Source organism: Bubalus kerabau, chromosome 13 (genome assembly GCF_029407905.1).
Source record: "Bubalus kerabau isolate K-KA32 ecotype Philippines breed swamp buffalo chromosome 13, PCC_UOA_SB_1v2, whole genome shotgun sequence".
In the NCBI taxonomy this organism is placed as follows: Eukaryota; Metazoa; Chordata; class Mammalia; order Artiodactyla; family Bovidae; genus Bubalus; species Bubalus kerabau.
Genome location: NC_073636.1, coordinates 60,565,940 through 60,589,042, shown reverse-complemented (window position 1 = coordinate 60,589,042; position 23,103 = coordinate 60,565,940). Strand labels below are relative to the sequence as shown.

The window sequence follows — 23,103 nt, the reverse complement described above, 5'->3', positions numbered from 1 at the left end:
AGAAAGTGATTCATTTGGGACCTTTTTAACCATTCCCGCCCCCCAGGGAATCCCACTTAGAATGTCAACTTACATAGTTAATATTTATTGAGCCTTTACTGTGTGCCAAGCTATTATTACACTAAGTATAGAATATAGTCTCTCTTAATCTTCATTAGCAAGAGAATGAGAGGTACCTGCTCTTGTTATCCCACTTTTTGGAAAAGAAAACTGAGACACAGGTTAATCAACTTGCCCAAAGAAACAGCTCATAAATGTTGATGTGGGATTCAGCCCTTAGTATTTTCTCCTTTTGACACTTATATCAGCCATTGCTTCAGAAGAAACTATCTTGGCTTGAATTATTCCAAGAACAAAGAGAAAGCTGGTATGGTGGGAACATGGTGAGATATGGTGATAGGAGATGACTCTGTAGGGGTAAGCACAGGACAGTTTGTGTAGAGCCTTGGGGTCAAAGTCAGGAGCAGTGGGAAGCCACTAGGTGTGTTTAGCAAAAGAGAGACTTGATATCCTTTCCTTTTTTTTTTTTTTAATTCCTCTGGCTCCTTTGTAGAGAATGGATTAGAGAGGGACAAGAGTAGAAACAATAAGATCAGGTAAGGAGCTGACACAGGCACTCTGGCAAGAAATAATGGTGGTAGATGGTGGCAGATATAAGGATAATCTGGGATATATTTGGAAGTACACTTTACAGGACTTGCTTATGGGTTGGCTTAATGACGGGAAGAAAAACCAGGATGATGCAAGGAGGTTTTTTTTAGCCTAAGTCATTTCTAATTTCAGGCTACCATAGCTTCAGGGAACATGCTTTTCATGCAACTTAGAGCTTAGCTCTGAATTTTCTTAGCATGCATTCCCAACAGTAGAATAAACTACATTAAGGACTAACCTGTAAAGAGCAATATTGCATAGGAACCTGGAATGTTAGGTCCATTAATCCAGGCAAATTAGAAGTGGTCAAACAGGAGATGGCAAGAATGAACATTGACATTTTAGGAATCAGTGAATTAAAATGGACTGGAATGGGAGAACTTAATTCAGATGCAATAGTGTGGTCAAGAATCCCTTAGAAGAAATGGAGTAGCCCTCATTATCAATAAAAGAGTCCAAAATGCAGTACTTGAGTGCAATCTCAGAAATGACAGAATGATCTCTTGTTCATTTCTAAGGCAAACCATTCAATATCATAGTAATCCAAGTCTATGCCCCAACCAGTAATGCTGAAGAAGCTGAAGTTGAATGGTTCTATGAAGAACTACAAGACCTTCTGGAACTAATATAAAAAAAAAAAAAGTCCTTTTCATCATAGGGGACTGGAATGCAAAAGTAGGAAGTCAAGAGATGCCTGGAATAACAGGCAAATTTGGCTTTGGAGTACAGAATGAAGCAGGGCAAAGGCTAATAGAGTTTTGCCAAGAGAACTCACTGGTCATAGCAAACACCCTCTTTCCAACAACAACAGAAGAGACGACTCTACACATGGACATCACCAGATGGTCAATACTGAAATCAGATTGATTATATTCTTTGCAGCCAAAGATGGGGAAGATCTATACAGTCAACAAAAATAAGACCAAGGGCTGACTATTGCTCAGATCATGAACTCCTTGTTGCCAAATTCAGACTGAAATTGAAGAAAGTAGGGAAGACCACTATACCATTCAGGCATGACCTAAATCACATCCCTTACGATTATACAGTAGAAGTGACAAATAGATTCAAGGGATTAGATCCGATAGACAGAGTGCCTGAAGAACTATGGATGGAGATTCATGACATTGTACAGGAGACAGGGATCAATACCATCCACAAGAAGAAGAAATGCAGAAAGGCAAAATGGTTATTTGAGGAGGCCTTACAAATAGCTGAGAAAAGAAGAGAAGCTAAAGGCAAAGGAGAAAAAATATACCCATCTGAATGCACAGTTCCAGAGAATAGCAAGGAGAGGTAAGAAAGCCTTCCTCAGTGATCAGTGCAAAGAAATAGAGGAAAACAATAGAATGGGAAAGACTAGAGATCTCTTCAAGAAAATTAGAGATACCAAGGGAACGTTTCATGCAAAGATGGGCACAATAAAGGATAGAAATGGTATGGATCTAACAGAAGCAGAAGATATTAAGAAGAGGTGGCAAGAATACACAGAAAGTGATAGTGAAGTCACTCAGTCATTTCCAACTCTTTGCAACCCCATGGACTGTAGCCTTCCAGCTCCTCCGTCCATGGGATTTTCCAGGCAAGAGTACTGGAGTGGGCTGCCATTCCCTTCTCCAAGGGATCTTCCCAACCCAGGGATCGAACCCGAGTCTCCTGCATTGTAGGCAGATGCTTTACCATCTGAGCCACCAGGGAAGTCTCAGAATACACAGAAGAACTATACAAAAAAGATCTTCATGACCAAGATAACCACAATAGTGTGATCATTCACCTAGAGCCAGACATCCTGGAATGTGAAGTTAAGTGGGCCTTAGGAAACATCACTATGAACAAAGCTAGTGTAGGTGATGGAATTCCAGTTGAGCTATTTCAAATCCTGAAAGATGATGCTGTGAAAGTGCTGCGCTCAATATGCCAGCAAATTTGGAAAACTCAGCAGTGGCCACAGGACTGGAAAAGTCAGTTTTCATCCCAAAGAAAGGCAATGTCAAAGAATGTTCAACCTACCACACAATTGCACTCATCTCACATGCTAGCCAAGTAATGCTCAAAATTCTCCAAGCCAGGCTTCAACAGTGCATGAACCTTGAACTTCCAGAGGTTCAAGATGGATTTAGAAAAACCAGAGGAACTGAAGATCAAATTGCCAACATTCGTTGGATCATTAAAAAAACAACAGAATTCCAGAAAAACATCTACTTCTGCTTTATTGACTATGCCAAAGCCTTTGATTGTGTGGATCACAACAAACTATGGAAAATTCTTAGAGATGGGAATACCGGACCACCTGACCTGCCTCCTGAGAAGTCTGTATGCAGGTCAAGAAGGAACAGTTAAAACTGGACATGGAACAGCAGACTGGTTCCAAATAGGAAAAGGAGTACATCAAGGCTGTATATTGTCACTCTGCTTATTTAACTTATATGCAGAGTACATCATGCGAAATGCTGGGCTGGATGAAGCACAAGCTGGAATCAAGATTGCTGGGAGAAATATCAATAACCTCGGATATGCAGATGACACCACCCTTATGGCAGAAAGCAAAGAAGAACTAAAGAGCCTCTTGATGAAAGTGAAAGAGGAGAGTGAAAAAGTTGGCTTAAAACTCAACATTCAAAAAATGAAGATCATGGCATCTGGTCCCATCACTTCATGGCAAATAGATGGGGAAACAATGGAAACAGGGACACACTTTATTTTTTGGAGCTCCAAAAATCACTGCCGATGGTGACTGCAGCTATGAAATTAAAAGACACTTGCTCCTTGGAAGAAAAACTGTGACCAACCTAGACAGCATATTAAAAAGCAGAGACATCACTTTGCCAACAAAGGTCCGTCTAGTCAAAGCTTTGGTTTTTCCAGTAGTCACGTATGGATGTGAGAGTTGGACTACAAAGAAAGCTGAGCACCGAAGAATTGATTCTTTTGAACTGTGGTGTTGGAGAAGACTCTTGAGAGTCCCTTGGACTGTAAGGAGATCCAACCAGTCCATCTTAAAGGAAATCAGTCCTGAGTGTTCATTGGAAGGACTGATGTTGAAGCTGAAACTCCAATACTTTGGCCACCTGATGGAAAGAGCTGACTCATTTGAAGAGACCCTGATGCTGGGAAATATTGAAGGCAGGAGGAGAAGGGGATGACAGAGGATGAGATGATTGGATGGCATCACCAATTAGATGGCCATGAGTTTGAGCAAACTCCAGGAGATGGTGACGGCCAGGGAAGCCTGGTATGCTGCAGTCCATGGAGTTGCAAAGGGTCAGACACAACTGAGTCAATTCAACTGAGCTGAAGGACTAAGCCTCTTTTTAAAGATTTTGATACACATTGCCCAGTTGCCTTCCTAAACAGTGGTATTAATTAGCATTCTCCCTCTATTTTGATGTCATTTGCCTGTCCTTTTCATTGCTGGAGTTAGTCTCCTTTTTCTTCTAAATTATTTAGAAAGGCATCATTGTTAAAACATTTGTAAGCTTAACTGAACCCAAATTCAGTTTTTGTTGTTACCCCATTCCTTGCTGGCTGTTGACTGGAGACCTCTCTCTCATCTCCTTAAACTTCTTGCATTTCTCCTCACATGGCTGTCTCCATATTTAAAGCCAACAGCAGTGTGTCAGGTTCTTCCCATGCTTCAAGGCTTCCCTTCCACCTTTTCTTCTGCCATCAGCCAGAGAAAGTTCTCTGCTTTTAAAGGTCCATGTGATTAGATTAGCCCACCCAGATAATCCCCCATTTCTGAGGTCCTCTGTGCCATAAAACATAAATGTAGGAGTGATTTCTCATCACACTCACAGATTCTGGGGATTAAGAAGTTATGGAAGATAGAGAAGGGGCCATTTTTACCAAATGCGAAATACATTTCCCCTTACCTAGAGTTCTGAGGACTCTTGTGCCATTACTGTGTCAGCTCAGCCTGAAAATATTGTCTAAATCTCTTCTACTTAAAGGACCCAGATCTCACCTTCTAAATCATCTAAATCAGTTATAGTGGAAGCTCCTGAGTACAACTGCTTTCTGTCTCTTGTCCAGAGAAATGGATTGTCTGTTCCCATCATAAACTGGTCGGATGGGCGAAGGATAACAGTTAACTTTTTTCTAACATGGGAGAAAAACATGAACATGAAAGTTACTAATTACAGCATTATTTATAATTACACACACCAGAAGCAATACCAGTACCTACGTTAGAAGAATTTTAAAGATTTTCTTCACTTCAGTGAATATTATTTGGTCATTAAAAATTTTAGTAGCAAGGACAAACAGCATGAGAAATACAGGACACAAATGGAGGAAAACATCTAATTGTACTTATAATTTTCACATAAGCATATAAAAATATGCTCATAAAAAGACTAGAAAGGGCAAAAATAATCATTGTGTTGGAGTCGGATGATGGGTAACATTTTCCTTACAGTTTTTTAGTGTGAAATATGCATATTTTTCTTTTAAAAAATCTTTGTTCACATAGCCTAAATGCAGTATCTTCCAATCATTCACAATCTCCCATTCACCTTTGAACTCATAGGATATCCTTAGGATTAGGAAAGGGAAAGGTGTGGTGCTCTGCTTGCTCAGAACACATAGCTGGTGCTCTACTTGTACACACATTCTTGTCTACAGTTATCAGCATCTCCCAGTCCTGAGTTTCCACATTTAGCAGGACAAAGTACATAAACCTAGATCGCTGTGATTCCCCAGCTGAACTTGTATCCTCACTGGGAAGCAGCCTAGCTATTTGAGGTCCCCAGACCAGCAATGTCAGATCACATGGGAGCTTTTACAAAATGAAGCATCTCAGATCCCATTCCTGATCTTCTGAATTAAAACCTACATTTTAGCAAGATGCACCCCCCGATTCATGTGCACATAACAACTTGAACAGAACTGGCCTAGGTGGTTCAAACAATGCCATGAAAACTGAATCAGGGGTCAGGGTCGAGAAAGCTTCAGGTAACTATTGCCGAAAGTATTGTGAAAACACAGCCGGCACTCCCAAAGAAGTGTGATGTGCAGATGGAGAGCTTTGTGTTCACGCCTGGTGGTCACCAATGAGTGCAGACCAGCAGCTGTGTTTAAAGCAGATATATTGGTATTGTGTACCATGAAAGCCTGGGTTTGGAAACTTTTGGTTCTGGAGTAAGCACAGTCCATCCTGACTTTCCCATTGATTGCAGCTATACAGAATGCATGGAGCAGTTATTTGAGGATGCTGAAAAATAGCAGGTACATTGGGAGAGAAGAGCAAAGGCTGAAATACCAATAAACTGGCCTCTGGTATGAACTCAAGGAAGCCCAAAACGAAGAATTAGATCTTGGTATGGAAAGAGAGCACTCCAGGAGAGTCCTCCATTCTGGCTAAAGTACTGAGAATGGGTCTAGTGCTTAGAGAGGGTGGGAAGAAAATCTCCTATATATTTTCTTCCTTTTCTCCAAAAATTCCCAACATGTGACAGTCCAAAAACACTTAAAACTGAGGGAAAAGACCCTTCCTTTCCAATAAGACTTGTTTGAAGAGTATGAAGTGAACCATTGCTGCTTTTATCCTCTGTGTTCTCCCTGCACTTGATACAGCATGTGGACATAGGCACTGTCAGGGGAGGTACATGGCAGAGCAAGGTAAGCAGTGCCCCAGCTTTCTAGCCAGAGGACCAAAAGGAAAAGCCCCAAGGACCCAGAAGGTACCAAGGAGATAAGTTAGTTGCTCATTCGTGTCCGACTCTTTGTGACCCTATGGACTCCTCTGACCATGGAAATCTCCAAGCAAGAATACTGGAGTGGGTTGCCATTTCCTTCTCCACCAAGGTGATAGATCATAGAAAGGGAAGAGTGCAGAAAGCAACTCTGTAAAGTTTGTGGACTCCGGGCCTTATCTGCACAACATACATAAGTGGATGTGATTCTAAATAGCACACCAAAAACTTTGGGAACAGAACTGTAGTATCGCCCACTACCAGGTCTCAGACTGACCACTGGATAGCACATACGTGGTACAGAACTAGATAGCACTACAAAGGCTTTGCAAACAGAACTGACATTGAAACCTGAGCTTGAATCCCAAACCCAGCTGGGTTGGTTGCCTGCTAAGACAACAATATCAGGATTCTCCTGAAACCTCATAACAAAATATTAAAAATTTTGGGGACTTCAAAGAATCAAGTATTCCAAGGTGACACAAATGTTGGAATAATTAGCTGACAGATAAAGCAGCTGTTAGAAAAATGCTCAGAGAAGTAAGGGCAAATAGTCTTGAAACAAATGGAATGATAGAAGATCTCAGCTTGGAAACAAGATACAAAGAATAACTGAATGGGAATTTTAGAAATGAAAAATACAATAATCAAAATAACTTCACTGAATGAATCTGTAGCAGAATAGAGAAAACAGAGGAAATATTAAGTCCTTGAAATAGATCAATAGAAATTATCCTATCTAAACAACAGAGAGAAAAAATATTTTAAAATAAACAGTTTCAGGAACCTGGGACAATTATAAAAGATCTAACACTGGGACCACGAGAGTCTTAGAAGGAGAAGAGAAAGAGTGTAGTACAGAAAAATTATTTGAAGAAAATAATGGCTAAAAACTTTTCAGATTTGGCAAAAGACATAAACGTACAGATTTTAAAAGCTCAGCAAATCTTAAACAGGATAAACCCAAAGAAGTCCATGCTCATACATAATCACATTGCTAAAAATGAAAAAAAGTCATGAAAGCAACTAGAGAGAAACATGTGTTGCTTATAGTGGAATAAGAATTTGAATGATTGTGGATTTCTCATCAGAAAACCAGAAATAAGTTGATCATTATTCTTAAAATATGGAGAAAAAAAGAATTGTCAGAACCAGAATTCTATATCCAACAAATACATCATCTTACTTCTGAAGGATTTTAAGATATTCTTAGTATAAAGGATACTAAGAGAATTCATAGTCAACAGATTTTCTCAGAAGAAATTGCTAATGAAAGTTCTTCAGACAGAAGGGAAAAGAAATCAAATAGAAACTTGGAACATCAGGAATAAAGGAAGAGCAATAAAAATGGTAAATATTTAGATAACTATAATAGGCTGTTCTCTAGTTCAAGAGAATTAGAATATGTTTAATTTGTTGTTGTTGTTGTTCAGTTGCTAAGTTGTGTCCAACTCTTTGCAACCCCATGGACTGCACCACGCCAGCCTCCTATGTCCTTGACTATCTCCTGTCCTTGACTATCTCCTGGGGTTTGCTCAAACTCTTGTGCATTGAGTCAGTGATACCATCCAACCGTTTCATCCTCTGTCATCCCCGTCTTCAATCTTTCCCAGCATCAGAGTTTCTTCCAAAGAGTCGGCTCTTCCCATCAGATAGCCAAAGTATTGGAGCTTCAACTTGAGTATCCGTCTTTCCAGTGAATATTCAGGGTTGATTTCCTTTAGGATTGACTGTTTTGATCTCCTTGCAGTCCAAGGGATTCTCAAGAGTCTTCTCCGACACCACAGTTCACAAGCATAAATTCTTTGGTGCTTAGCCTTTATGGTCCAACTCTCACATCTGTTCATTGACTAATGGAAAAACCATAATTTTAACTCTATGGATCTTTGTAAGTAAGGTATTGTCTCTGCTTTTTAATACACTGTCTAGGTTTTCATAGCTTTCCTTCCCAGGAGCAAGTGTCTTTTAATTTCATGACTGCAGTCACCATCCACAGTGATTTTGGAGCCCAAGAAAATAAAATCTGTCACTGTTTCCACTCTCTACCCCTTCTGTTGAATTATGAAGAGAGAAAACAGAAGAAAGAAAAAAGAGAGCAATTGGAAAAGCAATAGTAAAATGGCAGACCTAAATCTAAACATATCACATTAAATGTAAATGGTCTCAACATACCAATTAAAGGAACATGGCTTTTGAAGTTGGGCAAACCTGGTGTAAATTCATTCTTGGCCGCTTATACCTATGTGGCTTGTGTAAGAACACTTGCTTCTTTGAGCCTCAGTTTCCTCATTTGTAAAATAAGTATATGGCCTCAGAGGGCTGTTACAAAGATGAAATAACATAATGTATATAAAGAACTCTGCACATCCATCTGTTTAAAAAGTAGAGGAGATGCATATTTGCTCATATATGCAAAGTATCTTTGGAAGGACATACAAGAAGCTGATGTTAGTAATTGTCTATGGGAAGACCTGGTAGGCTGGAGGATAAGGCTAAGAGGGAGTTTTTTTTTTTTTTAACTTGTACAGGTCCAGAGTCTTTTATCTATAGCTCTGAAATCAAAAGAGCACTGAAAAAAAGTGTTGTTTTGTTCTTTTCATAAGATTGACACCAAACCTTTTTTGGTAGCAAAACGTGACCTGAAGTGGCATGAAGTTCCTTATATATTCATTTTATGTGAATTTTCATTCATTTTGCAGAAATTTTAGGGTTTTGTTTACAGGGTGCTACATAGTAATATGTTTGGTATACTCCTATTTCTAAAATATGAAAAATTCTGAATTCCAAAACACATTCAGCACAAGATTATGGATCTGTGTGGCCTTTGAATTTTGAATTCAATCTGTGTATTGTCTTGAATTTTGAAACTGGTGAAGGCATTACCTATTCACAAAATTAAATCTTAAAAACTAAATTTAGCATGGTGCCTGACACAAAGCAAGCTGTCAGTAAATATCGGCAGCTGCTGTTATTCCATTCTTCCAGGCTTTTCCTGTCAACAAATCTGTTCATGTCCAATACGACGTTTCACCATCACAGCAGACCCTGTTACTGTTACTGCTTAGACTTTACATTTTTAAAGACTGAGGTTCAAAGATTTTGTGACAGATGCCTGCCAACCAGCCAGGCAGCCCCCCACTAGGATCCTGAGGTTTTTTCTGATCACCAGACCACCTCAGCCAGAAGAATGGCATCAGCAGGATTTGTGTGCCCAAGAGAGCCAAGTTGTTTTTATCTAAGAGCAAAGGAGAGAATGAGGAAATTATGTATGGTCAAGATCACCCCCAAATCCCATTAGACAGTCCAGTGGGCCCAGCCAGACAGATGTGCCTATAGCATTTAATGTACCAGCATTCTCCTTCAGGGGTTTCCCAGGTGGCTCAGCTTTAAGAACCTGCCTGCCAGTGCAAAAGACGTAAGAGATGTGGGTTTAGTCCCTGAGTCAGGAAGACCCCATAGAAGAGGGCATGCAACCCACTCCAGTATTCCTGCCTGGAGAATCCCATGGACAGAGGAGCCTGGCAGGCTATAGCCCATAGGTTGCAAAGAGTCAAATGTGACTGAGGTGACTTAGCATGCTCACATTCCCCTTCAGGTGATTACCAGATGAAGTTTTAGGGACTTGATTCTAGACACTGTACAAAAATTACCTTTTAAAAAAAAATAAAAAATCCTGAGAGCCTCATTCAGCACATTCAGGACTGAACCTATTTTATAATAGGTTCTGGGTGTGTATATGAGGAGCTCACAGAAGGGTGCGTGTGTTGCAGTTAGACTATGTTGAGTATGAGCCTAAGGGACATGCCATGACTATTTGAAGTACCCAAATTGTTGGGGTGGGCCTGGCAACTGCCTTTTCTTTCCTCTATTGTTCTTTATTTCTTCTCTCCTCACATTCTGTGGTCTCGGAGAGAAAAATAGAGATGGCTCCATGTTTCAGGAGGCATCAAGGCTCATTTCTCCAAGTCATTGTTATAGTTGGTCCTGTTTGCTGCTCTGTAAGGGGGCAGTTTGTGGAGACATTTAAAATGCTTCCTGCCCTCTGCACCGCCTGGTCTGTCCAGTGAGGCAGGTTATTGGGAGGCCACCAGCAAGTTTGACTGCCACTCCATGAACCATGGCTTGGAAACAATAACCTCGATCAGGAAAAATTGCTTCCCTTGGAAACCATGTCCACCTAATCACAATGTCTTTTCCAGCTCATTGGTAGAACTGACTGGAGAAGCACCTACTTTTGGATTTTTTCCCAGTTCTTTAATTAATGGCTTCTTACTATAAGCTTCGATTAACTGCTATTTACAAAGCTTTTCTGAGGTCTGCCATGCCCCAGAACTGTCAGGTTTGTATTGCTTGCCAGGGCTCCAAGTAGATTCCAAAGCACACTTTTTCAAATACCAGATCTTTTTTGTTTCATTATATCCATAGCCAGATCCTTTATAGAAAAAGTAGGAAAGTATAAAGAGGAAATGTCACCCAGGTATAACTGTCATTGTTTTTATTTTCAGTTATACTTCTTTCTAGTTTTATTTATACACACACACATTTTTCCTAGGCTATTAATAATCCCCTTTTCTCTACCGTTAACACTAGAACATAAACATTTTCCACATCATTTTTAAACATTCTAAGAACATTTGTTTCCATGGCTGCATGATCTACCTAACTGGTCCCCATTTGTGACCAATCCACTTCCCTTGGTTAAAGTCTTTATGATGATATTTGAATTTCTGTAAGAGGATTTGTTGTTGTTGAGTCACTAAGTCATGTGTAACTCTTTTGTGACCCCATGGCCTGTAGCCCACCAGGCTCCTCTGTCCTTGGATTTCCCAGACAAGAATACTGGAGTGGGTTGCCATTTCCTTCTCCAGGGGATCTTCCCCAGCCTCGTACATTGGCAGCAGATTCTTGACCATTGAGCCACATGGAAGCCCTTATGATGGATACCTAGACATAAAATTATCAGACCATGAAATGTAAAGATACAAAAGGCTTTTGAGAGTCAGTTACATTGTGTGTGTGTGTGTGTATGTATGTATTAGTATAAACTTGGTTTCCACAAAGCATGCACTAATTTATGCTTCTGGCTCCTGCAGTCTCAGTGTGGGCAAAAATTGGTTCTTCCTGGGGGGTGGAAAAAACCTTAGAAATTTTGTGGCTATCCAGTGGTTTCCAGTGCATAAACTGATATACAGTATCTGCTTTTAACATTTCATGCAGAGGCCATAATGAGAAAAAGGTTGAGAAACAGAGTTCTAGCTATATATGAGCACCCATCTCACTCTACCCTTGGAAGCTTTTAAATTTGAGCTTTTGGTTTGGGATTTTAGAATAGTATTTTTCTGGTCTAAATGTCCTTAATTTTTTGTACAGACTTTAGGAACCTGAGAAAGGTTTGAATAAAATAAAATGTATGTGTTTCCCACTGTTTATATTTTTATCTTTCTACATTATTAGGAATCCTCCATGTTTCTAGCCTTGTGTCCAGCTCTTTTCACGTTACTGTGCTATGTAATGTTTTCAGTGTTAGTCTGTGCCAAGGACCATGTTGAAATACCCCTTGTGTTCTGGTCTTAGGCAGGGACTTCCCCACCTCCATGCCTGGGAGTATGTGTGTGTCCCCCCAGGCATCAGCTTTGGACCTCTGGGAGCCCAGGTGCCAAGCTGCTCTGGGACTTTCAGTAATTGTCCCTTGTTTGTTTCAGGTGTGATCCCCTGGGCCCGTTTGCTGTCGGGGGAGAGGACCTAGACCCCTTTGGGTGAGTACTGCTGGGGAGCTGGCAGCAACACAACTTGGTCTTGTGGCCTTTCAGCCCCAGCTCATCTTCTAATTTTAGAACTTTTCATCAGTCTTCCTTTGGGGTGAAGGAGGCATTTGTTGCCGAGTGGCTGAGGAAGCACTGCCACTGTTCTGCTCTGCCGTGCCTGGAACAGTGCAAGAGGGCTCTGAATGTTGGGGAGCAACTGACCAAGCCCAGAGGGCAGTTCCGCTGTTGTTTTCTGGCCCCGCTTGCCCTGGTGGAACAATACCCCTGGGGGAGTCTATCAGGTGAAGACTGAAAAACACACAAGTGGGTTACAGACCTGAGGTCAGTTGAGGGCTCTTCAGAGGTCATGACCTCACTTGATAAGGGAGGGTCACTCATCCCTGTTAGACTCTAGGGTAGTTCTTGTGAAGTCCCCAACAGAGTTAGAGCCTCAGCTATGCAAAGGCTCAGTGCTTCTAGATTTTAAGCTCTGCTGCAAAGCATGTCCCCAACTTGAGTGTTTCATTTTTAGACAGTGGGGAAAGTAAGTCTGAAGTTAAGCTTGAACAATTAAGCTTAACTTAATTTTTTAACTTAATACTTTTGCTTGAGCTGAAGTTAAGCTCGAACAAACTTTGACCTCAAAGTTTGGGGTAACATCACCTTCTTATTCATCCTCATTTGAGCCATTAGGTCAGATCCTTAGAACTCCATGAGGGATGGGTACTATCAAGAGTCAGACTTGGACAATCAAGTCATAGAATGCCCAGAGACCCTTCAAGGAAACCACAAAAACAAACAAATAAAAGCTAGTATTATAAATTGTCTCAATTCATTAGCCCTTAGACCTAAAGCTGTGCCTGGAAGAGCCTTGTTTTGGTTCTGCATTCACCTTGACAAGTTCTGGCACATGTTCTTGATCAAATCGCGCCCCCCTCCTTGGCTGCAGGACATGGCAGGGATCTCAGTGTTGTGGGGTTCTGGAGCTTGTAGAGCTGAAAGTGCAGGCCATGATGGCCAGAAAAGGTGTGCTTTTTTATGTGCTTGCTCTTGCCCACTTCCTGCTGGCACTCAGGCAACTATCCACGCATGTCTGCTTGAGCCATCCAGAGTTGGTGTCCAATTCATTTTTACCTACATTCTCATCACCTTCTTCTCCAACATCTGCTTGCCACACCTGCTTACCCATTATTCCTTCTTGTCTCAGGTGTCGGAGAGGTGGCATGATTGTGGATCCCCTGAGATCCGGCTTCCCAAGAGCACTTATTGACCCGTCATCGGGACTCCCAAACCGGCTTCCTCCAGGCGCTGTGCCCCCAGGAGCACGCTTTGACCCCTTTGGACCCATTGGGACCAGCCCCTCTGGGTAGGTATTCACTCGGGGATGCTGAGAGGTAGGACCTGATAGCAGCTCAGCTCAGCATTGCAGGGATAAAGGTATCTGACACCAAGCGCAGAATTGCCAGTAGTCCCGGGCCTTGCCGCCAAGAGAGTGGAGCCTCCTCCAGGCCCCTGCCTGCTGCTCCCTGAAGCCTTCCATGAGCTTCCCATTCCTCAGTGGCTCCCTTCCCCAGCTTCCCTCCAGGAGGACTCAGAGGAGGGGTTGCTACTCACATTTACTGGACTTCTTGTATGTGCCAGGAACTCAGTGGATTCTTATGTCAGCACTTGTGGATAGATATTTCACAGAGACAGAAATCAAGGCCCTGAGTGATGAAGGAACTTGTCCAATGTGGGAAAATCAGAATTCAGACCAACTCTAGAGCACATGGTCTTTAACTCCACAAACCACCACATCATTCTGGAGGCAGGCTCCCTCCATTCAGGACCCTGTCTACCTGTGTGCCCCTGACTCTTCATCACCCCAACTCACCAGCCCCTCTTTCCATTCCAGACCTAACCCAGACCATCTGCCCCCACCGGGCTACGATGACATGTACCTGTGAAGGCCTCAAGAATGTAACGTCCCAGCCTTCCCCCCACTGTCCTGGAGCTGCCACCGCGGGCCCCTTCAGCACCCGTTTTCTTGTGGGCTGGGGGCAAAGGACTCTGTCCATGTGTTTGCAGGCCGGCTGGGATTGCCTCCCCACCCCCTACCAGAGCCAGGGCACCTGCTGCAGTTCTCCACCTGGCTGCATATAGGTCCCAAAGAGAAATCAGTGTGTGTCTCACCACCAGCTCCTCTGCACTTCCCAGGGGAGACTCCGGCAACATATGCCCTTGACCCGATGCAGTTCCAGCTGCATCGCTATAAGAACAGAACCCATTTTGGATGTTATTATTAAGAACCAAATGTCAATACAAAAATCATGTTGCCGGTCTCCCACTCTTCTTTACTGCACAGCTCCTTCCATGTATGAGACTTGAGAGTTTGGATCTTTGAGGGGCTAAAGGACTCTTAGGCATCTTCCTTTCATGAATTGCTCTCACTCCTGATATCACTAAGATGGTCTGGCTGCATGGATGAAAATGAGTGACTGGAACCCCCATAGGCCACAGGGATGACTTCCACAAGGCCAGGCACATTGCAGAACGACTGCATCTCTCTGCAAAGGGCAAGACGTTCCAGTTCTGCTTGTCTGAGCCTGTCCTCTGGGTCTGTCTATGCCTGGGCAATGGCCGCCTTCGAACAGAGGAATAAACAGAGCAGACCTGAAGGCTAATCTCTTTTTTGCCACTAACTTAACTGAGTGACCCTATGCAAGTCCCTTCCCCTCCCAGGGCCACCGTGCCCACCTGCGAAATCTGAGGTGCCTTTCTTGCTCTAAAACATCCTGGTGTCGGCTTCTATGCATGATGATCCCTAGTAACTGGGGCAAAAGGTAAAGAATGAAGGTTCAAGGCTTTGTGTGGTGCTTACCTACAGAGTCTGCAACTCTGTGCCTCTATCCATCGTGAGGCCCCGACATGCGCATAGCAGCACAGTGCTGGACATAGGGACAAGCAGGGAGCCTGGCCTCTGGAAGCCAGTGTGTGACACGGGTGAACGGAGGAGTTGGTGATACAGGAAACAACCCAGGAAGGCATACCACCCCCAGGGAGCCCCAGCCTCTGGAAGTCTGTCCCTGTGTCCAGGCCCACCTGACCTTTGGTGTTCTCCAGATCCTTTTCAGCCCAAGGCCTGACAGACGTGTTCAGTGATGAACCCCTGTGCTGGAGTAGAGAAAACACCCTAGAGCACCAGACTCCGAGGCAAGAGATGAAGGCACTAGTCACTTTCACTCCACCGCTAGCATTTCAGCCATGGGTGGTGCCTTTTTCAGCTCCTTGGACTCCTTTCTCTAAATTAGGAGATAGTATTTATCTGTGGGCATAGGGCTACCAGAGCCTTCCTAAGGCATCTGCTAATGTGCTATATAGCCTGGAAGTGCCTGTCTGCTGTGCCCAAGAGTGGGTTACAAGTAAACTAGACAAGGCATATATGCCCAGGGCCGATCCAAGATGTCACCTGGCTATAGGTGGGGAGGCTAGGGCTTCCTGGGCATTTCTGGCAGGCCGCATTTCAAGCACTGATTTAGTGAAGGACCAGTGTAAAGCTTTTAGAACAGCTCTGCTCTGGAAAAAGACCCAGAGGTCAGGCAGAGCTGCAAATGCAGTCATCAATGGACATCTTCCCCAAGAGCCAGCAAATGGGTGAGATGTTTTGTTCGGAAGCTAGATCATACCTTCTACAAAGAACTTGAGGCAATTTGCTCATAAAAGCATCCTTTATTATAAAAAGAAGCATTTAAAGGAACATCAGACAAGCAGGGGAAGTAAATAACTTTTAGGACCCTGATTCAGGGGAAGGACAAGATTGAAACAATAAATTCACCACTTAGATTTTCTAATAGTGAAAGTGGAAAGGATAGTCATAAGCATAATACTGTTTTCTGAAAACAGGAACTTCAGTGATTCATCTGCAGAATCAGTCATTTTTTGAGTGGGTCTCCTTGCATCAAGGACTGAGGAACGCAGACTGTGGCTTAGTTGTTATGTGTGGGGAGGTGAATGGGACCTTCAGGAACTTCCAAGTCAGCCTGCCAGTACATGTTGTGTATCTAGGCCACTTCCTCCTTCCAGCCATGAGTAATCATTAAGCAGCCAGAGGGCGTGATTCAGGTGTACGTTTTGTGGAACCCAGAAGTGTTAGAGCCTTAACAATAAATATCAGCACTTAATAGCCTGTTCCTCCTTTTTAAAAATAACAGTTTTATTGAGATACAGTTCACATATGCATAAAGTTCATGTTTTTTAAAGTGTACAATTCAGTGTTTTTAGTACATTCACAGTGTTGTGCACCCATCACCATATCTGAGTTCTGCACATTTCATCATCCAAAAAAGAAACCTCATACCCAGTAACAGTCACTCTCCATTCCCTTCTCCCAGCCCCAAGTAACCACTCGTCTGTTTTCTGTCTCTAAAGATATGCCTATTCTGGACAGTTCTTACACGTGGAATAACATAATATGTGGTCTTTCATGTTTGGTTTCTTTCAGTTAACGTTTGCAGGGTCCATCCATGCTGTAGCGTGTATCAGTAATTCATTTCTTTTAATAGCTGAATAATATTCCACATTTTCTTTATCCATTTATCAGTTGATGGACAGGTTGTTCCAACTAAAATAAGGTTGCTATGAACATTTATGTACAAGTTTTTGTTTGGTCATATGTTTTCCATTCTCTTGGAGTGGAATTGTGGGATCATATGGTAACTCTATGTTTAATTTTTGAGTAACTGCCAGACTGTTTCCCACAGTGACCGTGCCATTGACATTCCCATTAGCAGAGTATGAGGGGCCTGGTTCCTCCCATCTCCTCACCTGTTAGTCTTGTGTATAGATATCCTAATGGGTGTGAAGTGGTAGCTCCTTGTGGTTTTGTCCTCTATTTTAAAAAAACAAAAATGGAATTCTGACCGAGGTCAAACAAGACAGAGATCACAGACTGTGCTTTGGTAATAGCCACCTTGGGATTACTGACTGGTGAGATGCAAAGGAGTTAAAGTTTGAATTTTGGGCAAGTTTCAGGGCTGGATGTGATTTAGGAGAAAGGTCCCATCTGTAGGGAAGTTACCATGACCTTTCCAGGTCTGGTGAGATTCATGGTACCACTTTTGCTTGTTTTGAAATATTTGTATTGACCCACTGGCTTACAAGTAAAATAAACATCTAGTTCTGAATCTTTGTCTTTTGAAGTGACATAGACTACGTGTACCATCTCTGGCAGTCTCCTCATCCCCAACTCTTCTTCCTTGCCTTGTGTCCTTCCTGATTCTTAGAGCTGGCTGTGTTTTTCATTGCATTGCATTTATCTGCTCATCGTGAGCTGTCTGCCTCCATGGTGAAGTCACTGGTCTCAAGACCCTGACTCCAAGCAGATATTATGTTCAAAACAGATTTTTTATTCCTGTGATGGATGGCTAGTACCTGTTGCCATGCAGTTAGAAATCGGATAGCAAGCCCTGTAACAACCTCATTCTTTGAAATCCAGATTCCTTCATAGCTTCCTTTTCTGCTCATTAATGGCATTCTATTACTGATCCTTACCTCTCCACAGAAGAAAACTTAGAGTCTGTGGAGCAGTTCCTGTCTGTCACCTTGTGCTCTTGTCTGCTTTGGGCAGTTCCAATGAGACAGGTCCCGCCACCAAGGAGATGAAAGACCCCTCACATAAATATCCTCAGCTTTGTCTGATATAAAACTTATATTCTTAAGGCCCACTGTTGACTTTTTGCACCAAAAGAGAGATTCAAAGGCAGGCATCCAAGCCCCCAGCCCCTGTTTGTCCTTGGGATACCCTAAGTCTCCAGCTGTGCCAAGCCCTGAGCCTCACCCAGAGGGTAGGTCACAAGTAGGAATGGCAGGCAGTGAGGATGGTGGCTATAGAGGAGTGGCAAGACCCAGGTGACCAAGGATACGAGGGTGCAGACAGCACCAATGACATGGGTTTGAACATGAGGTTTGCCCCACTAGTGGCAGGGCTAGGTGGCAGGTACGAGGTGGAAGGCCCAGCCTCGGACGTTGGATGACCGTGGGAAAGGCCAGGTTCCATACTAGCCACATAAGGTGAGTGTTGTGTGACATGGTTCTGAAAGAGGAGAGACAGGGTGGGCTGTAGGAAACAGAAACTACTTTAGCTTTTTGAAACAAGAAGGTTTGGATGCAGGCAGCAGCAAGATCACATCATCATTGTCTGATCTGGGGATCAGGAAACTCCAGAGCCACACAGCAACTGCCTGGATCTGTGCCAGAAAGTAAATGCCCCTTGTGCTGCCACCTTGACCCCCTCCCCCACTTCCTCTCACCTCAGTTCCAAGTGCAAGGCTTGGTTGCATGCATCTGATAGTTGGAACCTACATCAACTCTTAAACCATAGCTGCAAAGGAGCCTGGGAAATGGCCTTTTTCCCTTTTTCTGCCTGTCCCAGGAAGGCACGTTTGGGACAGAGGTCTGACAAGCCAGTCTCCTGTGTATTAACATCCTTATAGAATGGGCCTTGATAGAGATGAGCACCAGAGCCAGGCTTCTCCAGCTTGCCCAAGCCTCCCAGTCTCTCCTGAAATGCTTGCTTGAAGGACACAGTACATCTTGGGCCCCAACCCAGACCTGGATCCAGATCACTAGGGAAGGGCCCTTAAGTCCATTTTTTGTAAGTTCCTCAGGTGATTTATCTGACAGACCAGTTTGAGAATTCCTGAGAAGGGAAGGGAAGGCTATACACATCCTTGCTACTCAAACCAGCAGATTCACGTAGAAACTTGTTAGAAATGTGGAATCTCAGGCCCCACCCAGGCCTATTAAATGAGAATCTGCACTTTATCAAGTTGTCCAAGTGGTTTGTGTGCACTTTAAAGTCTGAAACTCTCTGGTGTACAAACCTTATATCTTCTCCCTTTACCTGGATAGCAGGTGAAAAGAATCGTCAGTCTTGGTTGATGACATACTATGACTAATACAAGAACCTCCTCGTTTTAACTCTTTTCTGTGTTATCCCCTGTAACCTCTCCCTTCCTTTCTCCCATATCACTCAAAATGTGTTTGTTTCATATGTTTTTAAATACGGGTGTACCCTTGTAAAATAGCATATGTCATATCTAATATAAGGAAATACTATCCCCATTTTTTCCAGGCCAGAAAAAGAGGGTTTGGAAAGTTTCAGTAATTTGCTTAAGAAGGCAAGCAGGGTTCTTAGAATTAAGCAGGAGTAGTTATGACTCCCAGCCCTCCCTTTGCTGGTGTGTGACTGTATCTGCAAAATGAGCATCATATCTACCTTCAGGATTGTTACAGGACCCAACCAAATAATGTGTCTTACAAACAGATAGCAGGAGCTCTGTGGGTACCAGCTATCATTACTGAAGCCATATGGGTAGATAAGACTGGGGGTTCATGGACAAGAGGGCTTCCCTGGTGGCTCAGATAGTAAAGAATCTGCCTGCAATGCAAGAGACCTGGATTCGATTCCTGGGTTGGGAAGATCCCCTGGAGACGGGAGCGGCTACCCACTCCAGTATTCTGGCCTGGAAAATTCCAAGGACAGAGGAGCCTGGTGGGCTATACAGTCCATGGTGTTGCAAAGAGTCAGACATGACTGAATGACTTTCACTTCATGAACAAGAGGAAGGAAACCTTGGGCTGCTGTTCAATGACGAGAATAACTATCTGATGCCCTCAGTGTGCCAAACTCCTCCTAGTCTCATGTAGTACACCTAGCTATTCCCAAGGTAAACACTGGTAGCAGCTTAGTTGAAGTGGTGCTGGGTTTGTTCCTTCAGGGGTGGCAGAGCTGTGATGAGGACCCAAGACAGCCTGGTTCTAAAACTGGTGCTCTTTTTAGTAAAACTGCTATACCTAGACCCCACATCTTGCCCAGAGGAGGAGCATGGGCAAAATCTATTCCTGAAGCCGGAAAACAAGTCAGGACTGATACGAGACAGGAACAATGCTGCATAATTCCCAAGATGGCCCGAGACTCCGAAGTCAGTCCTATTGCAAAGTGTATCTCATGTCTCTGAGCACTTCCACCTACAGCCACAGCACCCAAGCACCCAGGTTGGGAGCATCTGAAAGCACCCAGCCCAATCCCTATCCCACAGAGGAAGGAACAGGCCCCAAAGCCTGTCAGGGTGACCTCTTGAGAGGCTTCATTGGCCTAGACATGGCCTTAGGCTCCATGCAGGGCTCTGTCATATGACCCCAAATGATGCTCACCCTGGCCTTCTGACTTTGGTGGTTTGGGAGCTATTTTCCCCATTGGACAGATGAAAAAGCATACCCAGAGCAGTTGAGTGACCCCCACTTTGCCACAAAGACTACAAATAAATCCTAGCCCCAAACTTGTGTATCAGACATTACCCCCAACAGTCATATTGGTCTCTTTGAGTGACAAAAATATGACCCCCCAAAATTGTCCCTCCCTCTTCATTTTCTCCCCTCAGCCAGGCTGTAAGAGGAAGGGGCCATGCAGGTTCAGCACCCTGGTCAGCGCCCACCTAGGCGCAGCTGCCAGACGAAGCCTTTGGGCCAGGGTAGGCCAATGTCGACTGCTCCCCAGTCCAGGATGGCCCTCCTCTGGGATAGACAGGCATCCCAGGAAGGATGAACCTAGGTATTCTGCCTACAAGATGGAGCCCTGCCCGCCCACCCTCCAGATTAGAACCACAGGAGCACAGCTTCATCCTTTAGGCTTCTTGATGTCTGATATAAATTCACATGAGAACCCTAAGAAGAGAGGGGGCCTGAGCCATGGGGCCCCTGGGCAAGTCCCACCTCTCCCCTTGGTTTACCCCAGTAGTAAAATGGGGATAAAGGTGGACTTGATCCTCCAAGGATCCTCAAAGATCCCGCTGACCTATGAGATTCCATGATTTAAATAGGACATGGGCCTGTCCAAGTTTAGTGCTGCCCCAACTGTCCCCTCTTATCCCCCCAAGAGCTTCCCACTTGGCATCTAAACCACAAGCCTCAGTGGCAGCCTACAGCCCAGATGTGCAAACATGCCCTGACCAGCCTGCATACTATTATAGTTGAGTCTGCTATTTACTAGTTGTGTGACCTTGGGAAAGTCACTTTGCCTGCCTGTGCCTCAGCTTACTCATCTGTAAAAGGGAATTAATGATAGCACCCACTCTCCAAGATGGTTGTGAGGTTTAAATGAACTAGCAGATGCAAAGACTTAGAAGAGTGCCTGGCACAGAAGGAACACCATATTTCATTTAAAATTTGATCATCTAAAGTGTATAATACATAACGGGTTCACTGAAATGTAGAAACATGAAGTGTTTTGTTTTATCCAACTAACCTCTGTCAGAGCCCCCTTTCTCATCTTAGCATCTAGGATCCAACCAAAAACTGAATGGTCATTTTGATTTTCAAACTCAGTCCAGTCCAATTTAAACTTATATCCAGTTCCAAGAGGTGTCTCCTCTGACCTCTTTTGAACACTCGCTGCTCCTCTGTGGTAGGGTGGGAGGAGGGAGAAAAATGAAGAGTCTCTTCACTAGCCATGGTGATGGGGTCGGGGGTGGGGAGTACTCTTACTCTAATTCATACTGGGGTTTTGCTTTTTGATGCTGGAGTCTTTTGTAGACAACATGCAAAACTGGGGGGTGCTGTTGAGAACTTTACCCAGGACTCTCAGTAGTGAGGGTCTCTCTCAGTCCATAAGAGGTTCTCAGCCCATCTGCTCCTTGAGGTAATATACTGGGCTGCATAGCCACCTGCACCATCCCACAGCTCCAGCCTCCCCTCACCTGCCTACATCAACTCTTGGAGCCCTGGAACACTAGGGTTCTCCACCTACCTTCAAGAGCCTCAGAACACTGGGAGGGATTGCAGGACTGCCCTTCTTCCTCCCTGAGTCCCACCACCCTTCAAGCCAGTGTGGGCTGTTCCCATGGGCCTCCCACATCAGAAATTCTCCAGGTCAGAAGCAGGCCTCATCTCCATGTTCACACTAATTCTGAGCCCCAGAATATACTTGTCAAGACCACTCAAGAATACTGTCCTTACTTCTTTCATCTGTTTGGTGCTGTACCTCAAAACCTAGCACAGAATGGTACGTAAGTCCTTTGTGAAAGAATGAAGGATCTTAGATGAGAAACACTCAAGTGGTCTGCAGGCACTGTATTTCAGTGAGCCTCCAACTGGGAGACAGTCTAGACTGCTTCTTGAGGGTGCCCCCATCTCTCTGAGTGACTTGGTAAGCCCTGGGCCAGGGAGGGGGTGGATGACTGACTCCAGCAGGTGGCATCTCACTGGACACTCCTTTGTCCTCAGTTCTGGCCTGTCAGAATTCTCAGGCAGTGGGATAATCCTTTTTACCCATGCAAATGTCCAGATGTCCAGCTGCTCTTGAAAAATCAGGAGCTCTGACAACCCTGAGCCCATCCACAGGGCAACAGCCAATCAGCTGAAACAGACACTCCTTTAATCCTGCCACTGCTGTAGATTGCCACCTGCTTCATTAGTGACTGTCACCTGCCAAACTCTATGGGCATTGGCATTTGGGCCCCTGCTTTCATCTTTGATAGAGGAGGGAAGACACTCGCAAGAGGAGAGTCAGATGGCTGGCAGGTGAGTCAGCAATAGTAGTAACACACCTGTGGGTGTAACCCCCAGGAGTGGCTGTAGTGAAAGGAGGTGTAAACACAGAAGAATAAAAAAAAAAAAGAGGAAGATAGGGAGAGATGGGATGAAATGAAGAACCAGGAAAGGGAGAGAGATGGCCTTTCCTGAGTACCCTTTACCCTAAGTCATTATTGGCTCAGATGTCTGCCACCCAGGAAGAGGTTGGCATGGCAGGCACCTTCTTCCCCTGTCCTCCCTGCTCCCCTGGGGCCAGCTTTCCTGCCAGAAGATCCTTCCACTCACTAACCTTCCCCAGACCCAGGAGATTAAGTTGACTTGATCTCAACTTAATCAGATCCCTCCTCTGTGCCAACACTCTCCACCCCTGGCCAGACATACACAGCTCCCTGTGCACTGTCCTGTTTCTCCAGACAATCTGTGACCAGCTCAAGGGCAGGGCCCAC

General features: G+C 44.0%; 1 protein-coding gene across 1 annotated transcript in view; it reads left to right on the top strand.

Annotated features, from left to right (window-relative positions):
- Window positions 1-16,393, top strand: part of PSMF1 (proteasome inhibitor subunit 1) — a 40,508-nt gene extending 24,115 nt beyond the window's left edge. The window contains exons 5-7 of the mRNA XM_055544667.1: window positions 12,047-12,100; window positions 13,296-13,454; window positions 13,983-16,393. Coding sequence (XP_055400642.1) covers window positions 12,047-12,100; window positions 13,296-13,454; window positions 13,983-14,034 — 265 coding nt within the window. The 3' untranslated portion in view covers window positions 14,035-16,393. The remainder of the gene's footprint in view (window positions 1-12,046; window positions 12,101-13,295; window positions 13,455-13,982) is intronic.
- The last annotated feature ends 6,710 nt before the right edge of the window (window positions 16,394-23,103 follow it).